The sequence below is a fragment of the Myotis brandtii genome, unplaced genomic scaffold (genome assembly GCF_000412655.1).
Source record: "Myotis brandtii unplaced genomic scaffold, ASM41265v1 scaffold112, whole genome shotgun sequence".
In the NCBI taxonomy this organism is placed as follows: Eukaryota; Metazoa; Chordata; class Mammalia; order Chiroptera; family Vespertilionidae; genus Myotis; species Myotis brandtii.
Window position 1 is genome coordinate 12303581 of NW_005353838.1, and position 18415 is coordinate 12321995.

An 18415-nucleotide genomic window follows, 5' to 3' on the forward strand; every position below is an offset into this window, starting at 1 on the left:
GGGACGGCTCGAGCAGCTCGTGGGTGGATTTTAGTGGGTTTTTAAATTCGTTAAGCGTGGTGTTGGAAGGCTTAACGTGCACCGAGGAGGAATCGCCACCTTAAATAAGCATATGGGCGAGGAACGGGGTATGTTTTCCTCTCGGAAAAGGGAATTTGGGAGCGTGGACCCATGTCAGTGGGTAAATATTTGGACGTTATTAGTGACTTTTTAACATTTTTTTTTTTCCCAGCGAGATCTGTTATTGACAGTGTGTCATATGTTATGAATGCTCGTGGCCGAAGTTCCCTGGCAGATCTGTCTCCTGCCTTCTGAGAAAGTAGACAATTGATAGATTGTCCGAGGGCTGGGGGAAAAAAATGCGAGTGGGTTTTCTAACTTGAGTTGGGTGAACCCCTGAACGCTGCTGGCGTGAGGGCACATCGCCGCCCCGGTAACCTTGCAGGACGATGGCATCCTGTGAACACTTTGGAAGCGTTTTCATTAAAATACGATTTTAGGTGAAGGTTAAGGGAAGAAAAGGCTATGGGCTTATTTCTTAGACTTAACATTTCCTCTCCCCCCTCCCCCCTTTTTTTTTCTTTTTAAAAGTTTTCCAAGTACTAACTTCATCAAGATGTCCAGTGAGAGGCAGAGGTCGGATGATGAGAGCCCCAGCACCAGCAGTGGAAGTTCAGATGCAGACCAGCGAGACCCAGCCGCTCCAGAGCCTGAAGAACAAGAAGAAAGAAAGCCTTCTGCCACCCAGCAGAAGAAGAACACCAAACTCTCTAGCAAAACCACTGCTAAGTTATCCACTAGTGCTAAAAGGTAATGTGTCACGCAGGGATTTAGCACATTGTCAGGCTGTCTTCCGGGTGGCTCGGCACTTCTGCTGGTTTTTTACATCAGTAGCAGCAGTTCAACAATATTTACTTGGATTTTTATTGGTGCCAGAATGAGTTGTCATTCTTTAGGTGGCATATAAGCCACCTCCCTCGAGTTATACTTTTAAGCAAACTTATTCTGTGCTCTGGTAACTTCTGGAGCAGTGTCCTTGGGTAGAGATTGGACTGACATTCTGACAGATGGTTGAAGGAGTTGGCAAGGAAAATTGGGTGAACCCGGATTAGCTGGTCCATTGAGGATGCTCCTTTCTATGAGTCATATACTCTTCTTCATTGAAATGGGCACTTCTACAGGTCAGCAGTGCCTCTCCATGAAACTTAACCGTCAGAAACCATCCTGTTTGCTAGAAATTTGTCAGTTCAAGTCCTCAGCTGTATTTGAAAGCAGATTTAAAAACTGCTTCAAATGTGCTTTGAGTTTTCCAAACCTGACGTTAAGTCATGCATCCCAGGTATTACTTTTTGTAGTTGAAATATGGTTATGCTTTCGAATTCCTTTGAGGGCAAATAAAACTGGTAAGTGCTACTTCCAGTTTTAGATGGCACTTGGTGATTGAAAACTTTCACTGTCATTGTGCCTTTTCCCTGAAAAACTTGTGGCTATGCTTGACACTTTAATACTCAACAGCAGGACAAACATATTTTGTTGGGTATAAGTGAAAGATCATTTGTCTCCTGTTGATTTTTATTATCTGTGATGGTGAAAATAATGTTCTGTCAAGTGGGACTCCATCAGTGGTGGTAGTGGAATATCCATGAATTGTGGTAATTATACATCAAATGTACCTACAGTATTAGTCAGTGTTGACATTTTGTTGATTTTTATTGATCACAACCAAAGGAAAAAGAAAATCATATAAAAATCAAATACTGGCATTTTGTAATGATTCAGAAGTACTCTTATTTTTCTATAGATTTTCATCTCTTGTATCAACAATTGATAATAACGAGAATATTTTATTAAATAACAACAGTCTTTGGAATAATTTACAGTTTTTGTCAATTTATTGTGATCTTGAGGAACATTTTAAACATCTTAAGCTTTGAGAGCATTTTAAATTTGAATAAAATCAATAATTGCCCTCCCCTTTTCTCAAAGCAATATAGTATATCTTTTTATCTCCTTTCCCCCAAATTTATTAAATTTAAGTGCTGTACTTAAGATCAGGGAAAACAGATAAGGTTAAATAATGCCAAAGTCCTTTGGAAGTTTTTCACTGGTAAAGACATTTGTAAATTTTAAACTTCTTTTTTACAGATAAAATACTGTCAGCACTATTAATGTGTAAGAGCAGTAGCTTGTTAATTTTTACCTTGGTAAAAGTGACTGGAAGTCATTGTCAAATATTCTAATGCTTTCCCTCCTCCCTTCTTGTCTCATTTGCATATAAGCTTGAAAAGAGAATTTCTTTGGTAAAAAGTGTTTTAAAACAGATTTTAGATCCTTTACTGAGTGCTATTGGAGGACTATTTCTCAAAACAGGTGTAAATGTCTTATTTATTTACAGTAGCAAGTGAGAAAAAAAGCTGCAAAGTTTCTGTTAAGGGATTTGGGTTATGCCTCTGAGAACAAAGAGGAAGCAGCCATGTTAGCATTACTGAAGGCAAAGCCAGCCTTGCATTTAACTGCATGGTGGTAGAGGGCAGTGTAATTCCCCGGTTATTCTGTAGACTATCGCAAATCCTTTTTGTCTGTTCTCATTTCACTAACAGAATTCAGAAGGAGCTAGCTGAAATAACCCTTGATCCTCCTCCTAACTGCAGGTAAGAAACAAATTTTGTTGATTTAATTTCAAATTGTGGAAAAATACCAAGAGATTGATGTATCGTCCTTGGATGTGTGTGCTGCTGAAGAGGCTACATTTGCTTCTTTCCAGCTTTGCAAGTGGATTAAACAAACATTTTCTAGGGTGAATTAAGTACATTTGGGAGAAAAAAATGCGTTTTAGCATGTTATATATACATGTTGGACTTGTGAATGTACTGATTTTGTGCTTTTTACTGAGATTGATTTGAACGGTGCTGATTTTTTTTTCTGTTGTAGTATTTCTGTAGAGTGTGTTTATTCAGAAGTATATTGCAGAAACTTCTACAGTTTTTCCTGAGCTTTAAAGTTACTGCTTGTGTGCAATCTGAACTGACCTTCCAAATTTAGAAATCACCGAATGTGTTATAAAATGTAAATGCAGTAAATAAGAGTATAAGTTGTTTCTGTTTGATTTATTCATTAACTTGCCGTAAGGACAAATTTCATGTGCTAAGCTAATGGTTTTAGTTGTTTTCTAGACAGTATATTGTTGGAATTATTTACATTTTAATCAAATGTCCTAATTACTTGGAAGAATTCTTAGTAATTTAGGTACTTGAAATAATGTGTATGAGAAGCAGTTAGATGAATTGGAATTTGTGGGAAGAATTTATATCAGTGAAACTCATGTAGAACAATTTAAGATTCTTGGTTGATAAAAGGTGCATTAAGATAACTGGTGGATAATTTTTTTCCTTGAAACATTTTTTCAATTCCTCTTACTTAGTGCTTTGTTTTTCAGTAGTGACTTTATGGTTTTTAAAATTCATCAAACTTAGAAAGAACAGTCTCGTAGATAACTTGCATAGAGATATGTGCTCAAGAGTGAGAGTGGCTGCTAGAAATAAGGCAGTGTTATGGTTTGATATGAGAATGTTTTCTTGTCTTACCTTTATTTTTGCTACAAGTTGTGTTCACTTGTGATGATGAGACCTATCTCTGAAGTATGTTTGAGATATAATAGGGTACAATCCAATTGCTTCCTTCTGTGTGTATTAACCGGATCCTCGGATAAGGTGATCGGATCCCGATTTATCCAGTGGATTAACAGTTTTGCTTATATTTGTAATCAGCTATTTCAGTTCCAAAAGGAAACAAGAATGCAAAATAATTTTAAACAGATAGTGGTGTGTCAGATCTGAAAGTATTACTTACGACCTACGCTGTGCAGTATTGTAGTAGCCACTAGCCACTTGTGGCTGTTGACCACTTCACTTTAGTCCAAAATGAAATATGCCATAAGTGTGAAATACACATCGGATTTTGAAAACTTAGTACAAAGAAAAGTATGTAGAATAATCTTACCAATTTAAAAACATTTTTTATTACATGTTGAAATGATAATATTTTGTATATATTGGGTTATATGAAATCTGATTTAAAATTAATTTCACTTTTATTTTTTACCATTTTAATGTGGTTATTAGAAATTTTAATATTGCATATGTGGTTTGCATTGTATTTCTATTGAACAGCACTGCTTTAATGGATAAATAAATCAAAATATTTTTAGGTGTCTAAATGGTATGTCAAATCTGTAGCCATTTAGGGAGGGGTCAAGTTAAATTTGCTCTCTGAAGAATCACTTAAATTGCAGTGTATTTTGGTATTTCCTATTATAAAAGATGCAAAGCGCTGTCCATTCAAAACTCTTCAGTGTTTTAAAATGGCACATAAGGTCAAACATTTTGAAAGGTTTCTGGTTCTTTTCTGCAAATGGCCCAAACTAGTGTATTCGCGTAAACTAGAGAGCCCAATAGACATGTGTTGAATGTCTTTAGAGCAGTAGTGCAGCATTGCAGTTGCTGAAGGAATAGTGCTGTACAGTTTAACGTAGGAATGGTTCCACGTGGTCACTGAGGATTAGTTTAGAGGAAGTAGAATCTTTCTAGGAGATAGAAAGTTAACTTGTTTTTATTTTTCTCTTTTATTTTTCTGTTTTCATTGCAGTTCGTGAACGCTTCACATTTAATGATCAGACTAGTGAAGTAGCAAACCTTTGGGCTTGCTTGTGAGCGATAACATGGAATACATCATCTTTGATTTCCCTTGTCATAACTTATGTTTACCATTAACTATTGCAATGACATCTTTCAGTTCTTTAGTTCTTTTAGTATATGGGTGTTGGCAAAAGTAGGTTTACAGTTGTGAGTATGTGAAATACAGTTTATTGTATTATTATTTAAGTATTATTTGTATTGCAGCTGTAAACCTACTTTTGCCCACCCCTGTATGCATTTCTTTGTGACTGACTGATTAAAGCAAAAACAGACAGGAAATACGAGTCTTGGTAGGGGACTGGTAGTTTGGGGACAGTCTTCCATCTGACAAAAATATCCAGATACTTTTGTGTGTTTCATTATATGTCTTAAGATTCTTTTGGGTGGAATATCCAGTCGTTGTCCAGGAATTTGGAATATTCAGTGTTTAGTGGAGACATTTTAGGATTTTTGACAGCTAAGTCCAAATTTGTATTATATTTTTTACTCATGTCAGGTATGTGACACATTGCTAGTGTTCTTGTAATTCGCAAGGTCATCAGTGAGAATTTTAGCTTCATAATGATTATATAGTTTAAATTTCTTCATTTATGTTATTAAAAATGGGATTCTATATTTATAAATTCTAGCACATGTGAATTCATATTGATTGAAATCAATGAAACCTAATTCTTTTGACTTACATGTGTAGTTAATCAGAGTTCCATTATAGTTTTGAATATGATTTTTACAAGTTTGTCAAAGTATGTGACAGATTTAATTGTTCCTCAGGGAAGAAAAGAAAGTATATCTGTGTACATTTAGGAAAATGTTGAATGAAATACAAGAAAACTCAACAAAATCAAAATTATTCAGACTAAGATTTCTCTTAAATCATTTTCTATGTTGAATTAATAAAAGATTCTTTAGTTATTATCTAGCCATGTCTATATTGTATACACTCAGGGTGATCTTAAAGTAGACTTAATTGTTGAATTATGTGTGTGGCTTTAAACTTGTTTGAATATATTTTGAGAGTATTAGTATTTCTTTTCCTGAGAGTATAAAAGTTTGCTAAACTGTTTATTTCCAGTGATTAGATGGCATTTCAGTTTTTAGGTATTGAAGTGCCTAAGGCCAAAGCATCCTCAACAAAGGCATAATATTTTGTGGCTTCAATTTATACTCTTTACATACTATAATCTAGATTAGGGTATAAATAGTTGATGAGAATGAGGGGAAATTGTATTTTGGGCATTTCCATATGTTTTTAGAGAAAGTTAATGACTAGAATTGTTGAGTGAGGTGCTATTCAGACATTTAGGTTCCACCTGTTTCCCAAAGTGTGTTCTTGTCCCCTCAGTTATCACTTGTACAAGTGACAAAAATACAGAAAGGTGCTGAATTTTTAAACTCAAACTCTACTTTTTCCCATATATATGAGACAAATATACATTCTTAAAATATTCTTTAATTTGTTCAGATTGAATTTATGTTAAAGTAGATATTCAGGGACATTTGTAAATAGTTTTTGGATGTGGAAAAGGTTTATTGGAAGGAGGTGTTACAGTATCAAGTTAGAGTATTAATATGTTCATAGTGCAAAACCTGAAAGCACATTTTGCTAACTTCCTTCTTTTTAAAAATAATTAATAAAAGGAGCAATTAAGTTCTAAACCAGAAGTTAGAAACCCTTGATTTAGTCATAACCCTCTGTCTGTGGATGAACTCTACCTCTGTTTGAGGGTTATTACCACTTTTCATCATTTTTTAGCATAGACTAGTACTTTGCTGCTCAAAGAGTGATCTTCAGACGAGCAGCATCTGCATCATAGGTGAGATTGTTGGAATCTCGCCTTCCCCCACTGCAGAAGCACTGAGTCCTAACCTGAATTTCAACAGGATTCCCAGGTGAATTGTATATACATTAAGGTTTGAAAAGCACTGGGCTGTCTGAGTTTATATCCCTGCTCCGGCACTTACTCACTATGTTACCTTAGATAAGTTATCGAATGGCTCTGTCTTTCAGTTTCCTTGGCTGTAAAATGGAGAGTAAAATGACACCCCCTTTTAGGTTTGTTGGGAGGAGCAGATGAGTTAATATGTTTTAGTTTTGTAACAGTTATAAATCGGGTCCATAAAGTGCCACAGCATGATTAAAGTGGGAGAGATGGCTTTGCAGCTTTCCCTCACTCTTGCTTGCATTTTCTCCAGTATATTGGTGTCCTACCTTAGGAATAACTTCATTTCAGTCAGTTCAGCACCAGTTTATTAAGGACATATCAAGCAGTTGTTTGATGTTAGTAAAAGCAGTGGCTTAGAACTTGAATAAAAAAGAAAACATAAGAAAATTGAGCAAAAATAAACAAATAGTATATCCCTTTTAAAGGAATATGCATAAAGTTAATGATACTTTTAGTTCAGTAGAGAATGCTTTGACTGTCCAGGAAATTATAATGAAAAATCTTAAAATAAGGGTGATGGTGTTTTCCCTTTTAAATATTTCATTATAAGAATTTGCAGTTTTACTGAGAATGAGATTATATCAATATTTGTAAAATTTAGATTCTGAATTGATATAGTTTAGTTATCTAAACATAGTATTCTTTCCTTATCAGTGATCTAAGGAGAGATTTGGAAGGTTTTTCTAATTGGGGGATGAAGGCAGGTCATGATCAAAATAGCATGTGATATTGACATAGCTTTGTTGCTTGTTTATTCAGTACTACTGGATTGTAAACCCACAGATATAGTTTTTCTGTTTTACTTATACATTTAATTGTTGGTACTGTTTATATTAGACAGTGTGAGCTATGTGAATGCACTCTATTTTATAAAACAAAATTCTATCTCATGAATTCATCTAGTCATTTTATTTTCAACTCTTCAGAAAAATATCCTGAACCTGCCTTTTTATAAAAATTAAATTGTAATTGGAAGCTTGATTTGTAAAACAGATAAAAATACAGAACTACTCTTAGGGAAGTTATTTTCCATCCCACCCTACTGTGGTCATCTACCAATGGTGAATTTTTATTATTTTATTATTAATTAATTAACTTTTGGCATCAATGTAGACCTCAAAAATCATGAGGATTTTTCTTGGCACTTGGACATTACTGATAAACTTAAATGTTTAAGTATTATTTGTATTGCAGCTGTAAGCCTACTTTTGCCCACCCCTGTATGCATTTCTTTGTGACTGACTGATTAAAGCAAAACACAGTTGCAAATTCTTAATATGCTATATTAATGCTATATGCTATAATTATTTACTTGTTTGTCTACCTTCTGTAGGAGTTAGTCTTCTTTTGAAAGAAGGACTTTCATATATTTTTATGTCTTGCTTCACACAGTGCTTTTGCATGTGAAGATTTGTTAAATAAATTGAAGTCTGTCAAATTAACAGAAATAGAAATTTAAGGCAAAATAATGACTTTGGAGTGAAGAAAATCTTAAATATCCCATATATTTTTTATTTTTTTCTTAATTGTAATTTTAATATTCAAAAGTATTCAGCTACCTTTTTTAATAAAAGAAAATTGAAAATCACACTAAGTATAATTATGTCCATCATATATGTCAGTGTAGCAGAAGGACTCAGTACTGCTGTGACAAATACTTTTTCCAAAAGAATGATATGATGGGAAACTATTCTTTTCTCTCAGAAGGCCATATTTCCATTAGGGTTCTATTAAGTTTAATGAAGATAATGTTATTAGAAAGTGGGTGGGAACAGTGTGTGCATTTTCAAAAGTTATATGGTTACTTTGCAGCTAGCTACATGCAAGACTCCCAGATTGTTTTGTTCCTTTCTATAGGAAGCCGATTGGTACCTCATTCCCTCCTTGAATGAGTTCTTTAACAACAGATGGATATGTTTACTCATAAGAAAATCAACAAATCATTTTTGCTTGTATAGTGCAAGAATGAGAATGGAGAACTTGATCTGCTATTCTCATCTTCCCTACAAAATTGAGTTTAAAAACATGTAATAAAACCACTTGTAGATCTAGAGAAATAGAAAATGTTTTTTTCTCTTCCCATACTGCTTTTGACAGGGAAGTATACTTGACATTTTGTTAAAATCTATAAGAAGAAACATCTTTAAACTTTTGATCTTTCTTTTACCTATGGATGAGTGGTTCTACACTGGGGGCCATTTTTGCCTCCTTACTTGCCCCACTCCCAACCCATCCACAGTTGGCAATGCCTAGGTGACTTTTTTGCTTTTCACAACGGGATAGAAAGGGGATGCTGCTGACCTTTAGTGAGTAGAGGTCAGGGATGCTGCTAAATACCCTATAGTGCCTAGGACAACCCCTCACAACAAAGAATGATCTGGACTAAAATGTTGGTAGTGCTGAGGTTGAGAAATCCTGCTGTAGGTATTTATTTGATTCTCCTGAGTTTGCATAGTTTGCTTTTTACCATTTCCTAGCTTATTAGTGATGTCTGCTTAATATATTCTCCTACACCTTCCTCAGAGCTGGTGTGCCCACCTCCCACTACTTTTGTGCTGTCGTTTATATTATACTAGAGGCCTGGTGCACGAAAATTCATGCACTTGGGGAGGGAGGTGGTCCCTCAGCCTGGCCTGTGCCCTCTCACAGTCTGGGACCCCTTGGGGGATGTCCTCATGCTGGCTTAGGCCCGCTCCCCACTTATTTATTCGTTCATTAATTCGTACATCCTTAGTGCTGCTGTAGAGGTGGGAGAGGCTCCCGCCACCTCCACTGCACTCTCCAGCTATCAGCCCGGCTTCTGGCTGAGCGGCACTCCCCCTGCGTTGAGCGTGTAGCTCCTGGTGGTCAGTGTGTGACACAGCTACCAGTCGTTCCGCCATTCGTTAGATTTGCATATTACCCTTTTATTATATAGGATTATCTAATGTATGTATATGGTATTTTTTATGTGAACTCACAGAAATGGCTATCTTGAATACCTGCTAAATTATGGTCTATTGAGGCCAGAACTGCTTACAACAGTATTTTTATATCTTTTATGTTTTCTACTAATTAATTATACCCCGACATGATCTAACTTTAGGCGGGTTGTGTTTGTGTTGTACTAGGAATATTGAAGTACCATCAAGGAGAAACGCCATTAGAAAATCATCAAATTTCTGTTTTACATTTCATTTGGTTTTTATTTTTATCATTAAGATAATACAGAGATTATTTGTTTCTATTATTGTTATAAATTCACTTTATTTCAAACATTAGGGGCCAGATGTGTTTCAGAATGCAGACATTTTCAGATTTTAGAAAGGGAATATGCTGTGCCTTTTGTATTTTATGCAACACCCTTCACGGGATCTGGGGCAGCACTCCATAATCAAACGTATTCATATTTCTACACCAGAAATGTATGAGCATTCATACTAAGTGAGATAAATAGAGAATTCAGATAGTTTCAGGTTAGTTCATGTTTGGGGTTATTGCCAAATTATTTTGCTTCAAACTTATTTTTAAAAAACCTTTGATTTTTTTACAGAGCTTTTGGGATTCCAGAATTGTGTATAAGCAGTACTACTAAATTATTTTTCAAACTTATTTTTAAAAAACCTTTGATTTTTTACAGAGCTTTTGGGATTCCAGAATTGTGTATAAGCAGTACTACTTCTATTACAATGATAAATTACTACAGCTATTTTACTCATGGAGAAAGGGTGTTTTAAAGTCTTGCTCTATACTTGTCTTTCTTTTACCTGTTCCTAATAGCTGTTTTCAATTTCTCAGTTATTTTTGGATCATTGCTATTTGTTTTTGTACAATTTGTACGCTTAACTAGAAAAAAATTTAGATACTCCATTTTAGAATTTATTTCTTCTTAAGGTGAAACTATAAGTATCGATTTCTTTTTAAGTTATATTCTGTGTATATTGGATTACTTTTCCACTTTACCATCAAATATTGTCTTTTAATCATTCCATTTTTTTCTAGATATACAGAAAGGAAGATGTCCTTTAATACTTAAACACAGGACTTGCCATTTTTATGTATGCATTTTGTCTTGCAGCATTTGAGGCAATTTGGCTGTAAAAGGGTACACTAAATTTTGCTAGCGGTATTGCATTTAACAAACAACCTTAGAAGGGTTATAACGTATAAACATAAAGCTTTATTTTTCTTGCTCATATGAAGTCCACTGTAGGTCCAGGAACTCTTCAGGGTAGCTCTTGGATGTGTTGACTTGAATCTATACTGCTTGCATCTTACAGCTCTGCTGTTTTGAACATGTGTCCAGGCAAGAGAGCTGGAGGGTCATGTGCCAACTTTTAAGTGCTTTGGTCTGGAAGTAGGACATGAATTAATCACATGGCCTCGACTAACTGCAGGGTGGCTGGAAAATGTGGGGGAGCTTATGGGAACTCAGTGAGAAATCAATTTCTCTGCCACACAGGATATATACTTCCATGAATAGATGACTTTCACTGTCACTGCAAAAGTGGAAAGAGGAAATAATTGAGCACCAACCTGACACTGTTCTGAATTCCATAGTATAGTACCTATTAATAAACTACCTTGTTTAATTTTCAAAACAACCCTACCAGTATGAAATAGGTGTCTTGTTTAGAATTCAAAACTGAATCTGAGAGTTGAGAAAATTGCCAGATGTCACATATGTAGTTCATAGAACAGATCAGGGCAAAAATCGAGGCTTGCTTTTGACATGCAAGTAAGTACTGGTGCTTTAGTATAGTGCTGCTTGAGAAATCTGGTAAAAGGATTCAGAGTTGATTACGGGCCTGGAGGTGCATGCTTAGTGTAAATAAATATATCTCACTTGTTTGCTTATAGTCTCTTGAAGGTTCCAAAATACTGTTTCTTTAGAGGTTTTAGAACTTGGCAGGTATGTTAAGTTGGAGAAAAGTAAGCTTCCTTCTTGGTCTTGGGGGTGCTAGGTTCTTTTTCTTCTTCTTTTTAAAAAATTATTTAGAAGCATTATCTTTTCAGGGAGCATTCCCCAACTCTCCAGCTTTCTTGCTCTGTTCGCTTTCCTTGTAAGGAAGAAGGTAAGGGATTGAATATGATCTTAATGGAAAAGGCAAATTTTTGTTCTCTGCCTTGTAGTTCTTTGTGTATGGCTTTCCTATTGGCTAAGGAATAACTTCTAATCTATCTCTACCTTTTTCTTTGGGGTATTGTGAAGCAGTCGATGTTTATGAAATTGCTTTGAAGTTGGAAAAAAATCTTTCTGCAAATGAGAATTTTTAGCTTTATGAAGAAAAGCCCCAATCACATAGGATTTTATGAGAATTTTTTTACTGATTTCTTAGCAACATGTACACTTACTATTTTTTAATACTAGTACTAGATCTACTTTTTTACAGAAATTTGGTATTATATGACATTCCTTAATTTTGTCTTGTTTTACATAGATTCGTAGTTTACGTAAGTACTGTTTTCCCTAAGCTTGTAAATTTGTACAGAAATTATTCCTAGATATTAATATGGGAATTTGCTTTTTTTCTTAATTAAGTCTCTTTGGAAGTGGAGCTGAGGAAAATGTTTTTCTGGGTGACCTGCAAGGTTTATATGGTTCATTTTAGATTGATGAAAGTAATGAGTTTTACAGTTCACTTGTGCCTTGCATTTTGTCTAAATGCAATATAAAGCTAAGTTGGAAAGCTTTGAGATTTTTCTCTCTGTTAACATTTCATGGGTTTTATAAGGGTGTTTAGGTAAATAGCATAAGCTTGTTTTCAGTGCCTGTTTTGGATGGTCAGTAGAAAGTGATTAACCTTATGAATAATAACTATAGGGTCAAATTTCTAGGATCATTTAAATTTTTTAAAATGCCAGTTCCCTCTGTTTGGTCTCTGGTGTATATAATAATTGTTTTAATTTTATGGTTACTTGCAACAAATAAAACTCTGAAAGGAACTGCAATAGTGCTATGTTCCTTCATTGTCCGAGGTTTAGTTTGCCTGTTTGGGAGGGATTTGGGTCATTTATGCCATTCCAAAGTTTCTTTGCTGCTTTACTGTCCCAGAGCAAATATACTTTGTCATTCTGTTTAACTTCTTGCTTGTCTGGGGAAAAATAAAGACATCTCTAGTCTGAAATTGCTTTTGGGAGTATAACTCCACATGTTTTGGTCTGAATGAAAGGCCTAGGGAAACATGAATTTTGTTACCTTTTTATTTTATTTTCCTTTACTTATAAATCACCGTGATGATCCTCCTGTTACATCCATGCGTCTCACTTTTTGTAAACACCATTCATCCCCTTTCTGAGGGTGGTTATTTGTAGTTTGTTTTGCCATTTACAATCTTATAGGTCCTTTACAAATGGATCATTTTTTCACATTAAATTTTAGTAGGTCAAGAATCCATTTATTCAGGGTCCCTTTAGAGAATCGATCATAGAGATTGTGACTACATATTGTTTATAGCTTCCTGTTGCTTTCTGTAGTCTTCTCAATTTAAACAAGCAACAACAAAATATAGAGGGCACCATAAGGCCTTAACTTTATGGTTTTATTTTTGTTTCACACTTGTTTCTAAGGGTATTGGTAATATTTGTTGGATTTGAGATGTATATGCTTGTAGTAAATTTACTTGCTGTAATAATGAGGGAAAATCTGGCATTTTGAAGGGTTCAGACACAAACTTAGATGCTTGTGATCTATGTGGAATTCAATGGCAGTTTTAACTAGAGTACCTTTAGATTTTCTTTGTTTTATTTACACCAGTGTCTGTTTAAACATTTAAAATACGTTTCTGTTATATCCTCCCAGATGCCTAATATCTTCAGATCCATTAGAGGACTGTGCCAAGTATTCATTTTGTTTTTAAACCCTAAAATAAATATGCTGCAAATGATCTCTTTTCCCTCCTGCTGAGGTTTCTTAATTTTTGAAAATTAACTTTTTATTATGGAGAACTTGAAACATACAAAAGTAAACAGACTTGTATGATGAATCCCCATGGAGCCTTCACCCAGTTTGAATAGTTACTAACCCTGACCAACCTTGTTTCATTTATCAACCCCTCCATTTCACCCTCCCCGTATTATGATGAGGCAAATCTCAGACATCATTTAATCTGCATTTTTAAGAACAGATATTTCAGTGTGCATTTTCAAAAACTAAGGACTCCGTTTTACTTAACCACAATGTCATTAACACATCTAAAATTTTTTATTGTTGTTAATCCTCAACAGAGGATCTTTTTTCCTTTGATTTTTAGAGAGTTGAAAAGGAGGAATGGAGGGGAGAGGGAGAGAAAGAGAGATAGATCCATCAATGTGAGAAAGAGACATTGATTGGTTGCCTTCTGCACTCAGCTCAACTGAGGCAGGGATCGAACTTGCAGCCGAGGTACGTGCTTTTGACTTGGGATTAGAACCCTCAACCCTTCGGTGCGCGGGCCCACGCTCTAACCATTGAGAAACACCAGCCAGGGCAACAGATATACAATTTTATCGAAGTTCCTTGGTCGGTCACTGTTACAAGTGTTTCATGAATGTCCTAGAAAATCCCCACCTTCCTCCTCCTCGACTTGAATCAGTTTTCAAATAAAGTAGACACATTGTGATTGGTTGATGTCTTTTATATTCTTCTAATCTATACATTCCCCCTTTTATTTCATTTTTGAAATTTGTTTAATGAAGAAATGGGGCTGTTTCTCAGAACCTGGATTTGGCTTACTGCATTCCTATAGTGTAGTTTAATATCTTTGTGTTCAGTGTTTCCAGTAAATTTGGGAGTTAGGTCAAGAGGCTTCATCAAGCCCGGCCGGTGTGGCTCAATTTGTTTGAACATCATCCCGTGCACCAATAAAGAGGTCACCGATTGAACTCCCAGTCAGGGCACATGCCCAGGTTGCAGGTTCGATCCCCAGTAGGGGGGTGTGCAGGAGGCAACTGATTGATGTTTCTCATCAATGTTTTTATCTCTCTCTCCCTTTCCCTTTCTCTCTCTCTAAAACCAATAAAAACATATTAAAAGTCATAATATTTAAAAAAGGGCTTGCTCAAATTCAGGTGTGACATTATTATTATTTTTTGGACAAAGCTGCTTCAAAGGTGGCAGTATGCTTTTCTGTCAGGAGACACATAAGTTCTGGTGGTCTTTGGGATGCTGGCAGTCATTGTAATATATCTCTAAAGATGGAATGTCCAAGGAAATCCCACCTTCCTCCTCCTCGACTTGAATCAGTTTTCAAATAAAGTAGACACATTGTGATTGGTTGATGTCTTTTATATTCTTCTAATCTATACATTCCCCCTTTTATTTCATTTTTGAAATTTGTTTAATGAAGAAATGGGGCTGTTTCTCAGAACCTGGATTTGGCTTACTGCATTCCTATAGTGTAGTTCAATATCTTTGTGTTCAGTGTTTCCAGTAAATTTGGGAGTTAGGTCAAGAGGCTTCATCAAGCCCGGCCGGTGTGGCTCAATTTGTTTGAACATCATCCCGTGCACCAATAAAGAGGTCACCGATTGAACTCCCAGTCAGGGCACATGCCCAGGTTGCAGGTTCGATCCCCAGTAGGGGGGTGTGCAGGAGGCAACTGATTGATGTTTCTCATCAATGTTTTTATCTCTCTCTCCCTTTCCCTTTCTCTCTCTCTAAAACCAATAAAAACATATTAAAAGTCATAATATTTAAAAAAGGGCTTGCTCAAATTCAGGTGTGACATTATTATTATTTTTTGGACAAAGCTGCTTCAAAGGTGGCAGTATGCTTTTCTGTCAGGAGACACATAAGTTCTGGTGGTCTTTGGGATGCTGGCAGTCATTGTAATATATCTCTAAAGAGAAACTTACCTACAAGGATTTGGTTACTCAGTTGGGTAAGTTACATAAATGAAGGCAGAATAAGTGCTTAATTTTTTGCTTGTTTACCAATTTTGTTTTTATTTCTCTTTCACAATAAGTTGGTTCCCTAATATCCTTTTCAGAATCATTGTGAACTTATAGTTACTGTGTTTCAATCCATTGCATTACTTTAGTATAGTGCCATTATAATTTGTGCGCCGATGGGGTCCCTCGGTGTGGCCTGCAGGGTGCAGCTCCTGTGTTGAGAGTCTGTCCCCTGGTGGTCAGTGAGCGTCATAGCTACCGGTCAACCGGCCAACGACCGGTTGCTTAGACTTTTATATATATAGACTAGAGGCCTGATGCATGAAATTCGTGCAAGAGTAGGCCTTTGTAGTCACAGCTGCCTAGATCCCTCCCTCACAGCTGCGGGCAGCTGCCTGGATCCTGTGGCTGCAGCCCCGGCTTCGTCCTGGAAAGACGTCTGGTCTAATTAGCATATTATGCTTTTATTATTATAGATACAGACTAGAGGCCCTGTGCATGAAATTCATGCTCAGGTAGGGTCCCTAGGCTTGGCCGGTGATAGGGGCTGATCAGGGCCTTCCTTCTTGCTGCTGGCAGGGGCCTTCCTTCATTCCGTGCCGCCCCCTGGTGGTCAGAGCATATCATAGTGAGTGATCAGATGCCTGGTTGAACTCCTGAGGGGACACTTTGCATATTAGCCTTTTATATACATAGATAGACCTTCTTAAATTTTAAGTAAACTTCAACTTAAATTGCTTTGCCTTAGGAAACTTTGGGTATATAAAAATTGCATGGATATATTTGGTGGTAAAATAATGCAAATAATATATTCAACTTAACATTTGCCCTAGTTATTATTTTGAAAACGGAATACTTACTGAAGCTACTGTTTTAAAAAAATGACATTCTCCTAGCCACCTCTTCATCATTTGTCAGGGGCCAATTAATATCTTAGCATTAAAATAACTGAAATATCTTTATTAGAACTAAAGTTCTGTTTTTAAGTTCCGAAATAAAATAGATCAAGGTGGAATGCAAAGACCTTTATTAGAGTCAACTTAATTTACACAAGAATTGAGTTTTAAAAATTAACATTATTATCTAAATATACAAGGCAAGTAACCTTCTTTGTCTACTTATACTGTTTCTCATCAGGGCTTCCCTTGGTATTTGGACTGGGTTGTGCTTTGCCTTGGAAATAATTGAGTATCCCTGGACTCTGCTGACTAAATTTGAGTAGAGCCCCTCCCAGTATTGTGGCTGCCAGAAATTACCCCTTCCTCTCATTTCCAAATGTCTTGGGGGAGAAAGAGTTATTACTGGTCTAGATTCCAATGTAATGAGAGCAAATCATAATGCTGTAATAAAAATATTTTTATAGAGTGTTGCTTCAAGTAATGTATAATAATTTGTCATAGATTTCTTATGTAAAGTCTATCATGACCAAATATGTATGATTTTACTGCATATGTAATTATCTTCTATGCAAAAAATGGTATTTTCTTCCTCTAGCAATTAACTCTTTACACCTTCCCCAAACTTTGAAGTCTTATACTAAATATGAACTTTATGCATGAGCTTAACATGTACATATACCCATGTTCTTGCAAATATCTGTCTTTGTATATTCCATTGATCTTTTCATTATTAGTGAATTTAATTTTATTAATTGGAAAACCTGTGTTATTAGAGGAGGTTTCTGCTAAGGCCATTGGCTCAAACTGAACTTTTTCTTTTCTTTTGCCTATAGCCCCTCTCTCCTCCCCTCTCTCCCTCCCTCCATCCATCCCTGCCTCTCTCCTATCCCCCCTTTCTCAATCCTCACCTGAGGATATGTTTGTTGATTTTAGAGGGAGAGAAAGAGAGAGAGAGAGAGAGAGAGACACACACACACACACACACACACACACACACGTGCGTGCATAGAGGTATCGATGTAAAGAAACATCGATTGGTTGCCTCCTGTATGACTGGGAATCGAACCTACAACCTTTTTGGTATACAGGACACTTGAGCTAACAGGCCAGGGCAGCCTCTTTCTAATTACTAACCTCTTCCTGTTTATAAAAGATTTATTATTAAAGCCCATTTAATTGTCATCTTTTCTCTCCTTATCCCCTATCTGGCTTCCCATATTTCTTTAATTTATTTATATCTATCTATCTATATCTATCTATCTATCTATCTATCTATAGATATAGCCTCCTCTACTTTTCTGTCTTCTAAGTCTTTCATCTTTTTAATTTGTTTTTTCCTTTTCTATTTTAATAATGCCATTTGGTAATCTAGTTGGTAATATTTTCTTCATGACTTATTTTAATTTCTTTTCGTTTTAGGTGCCCACATTCTTATGTCCCTTTACTTTCAACTTATTTTTTTACCACACCTGAAATCTCTATCTCCTATTTTCTCTTCTTCAGTATTTATTATTTCCTCCTCTGTGTGATATATATCCTTTTTTCACCCTTGTATGTTCTATCCCTTTTTATCTCCCCTGGGCACTCATGCTGTATTTGTCAACTCTGCTACTTGATTCTGGAATTCCCTCAGAGATGTCAGTGGTTGTCCATCAAAATTTTCTGCATCTGGCTCCTAACTTATCTTTATTTTTATCTTCCACTTACCTATAAAAGGCCTATGCTCTAGCAAAAGTGGTTTGTTTCCCACCTCCCAGGCATAGCATGGGTTTTCTAGGCTCAGCATCCTTGTTTATCATCTCTCATTGTCTAGAATGGCTGTCATCCTCCAAATAGTCATGATCCTTTAAGGCAGTGGTTCTCAACCTTCCTAATGCCGCGACCTTTTAATACAGTTCCTCATGTTGTGGTGACCCCCAATTTCATTGTTACAAATTGAACATAATTAAAGCATAGTGATTAATCACAAAAACAATATGTAATTATATATGTGTTTTCCGATGGTCTTAGGCGACCCCTGTGAAAGGGT

General features: G+C 35.9%; 1 protein-coding gene across 2 annotated transcripts in view; it reads left to right on the forward strand.

Moving 5' to 3' along the window:
* Positions 1–6: 6 nt before the first annotated feature.
* UBE2E3 (ubiquitin-conjugating enzyme E2E 3) overlaps positions 7–18415 on the forward strand; it is an 88627-nt gene continuing 70218 nt past the window's right edge. For both annotated transcript variants that reach the window (XR_001363782.1, XM_005857650.2), the window contains exons 1-3: positions 7–128; positions 592–810; positions 2601–2651. Coding sequence is in view for 1 of the 2 variants with exons in the window: in XM_005857650.2 (XP_005857712.1) it covers positions 617–810; positions 2601–2651 (245 nt within the window). In the remaining variant the exon portion in view is untranslated. The remainder of the gene's footprint in view (positions 129–591; positions 811–2600; positions 2652–18415) is intronic.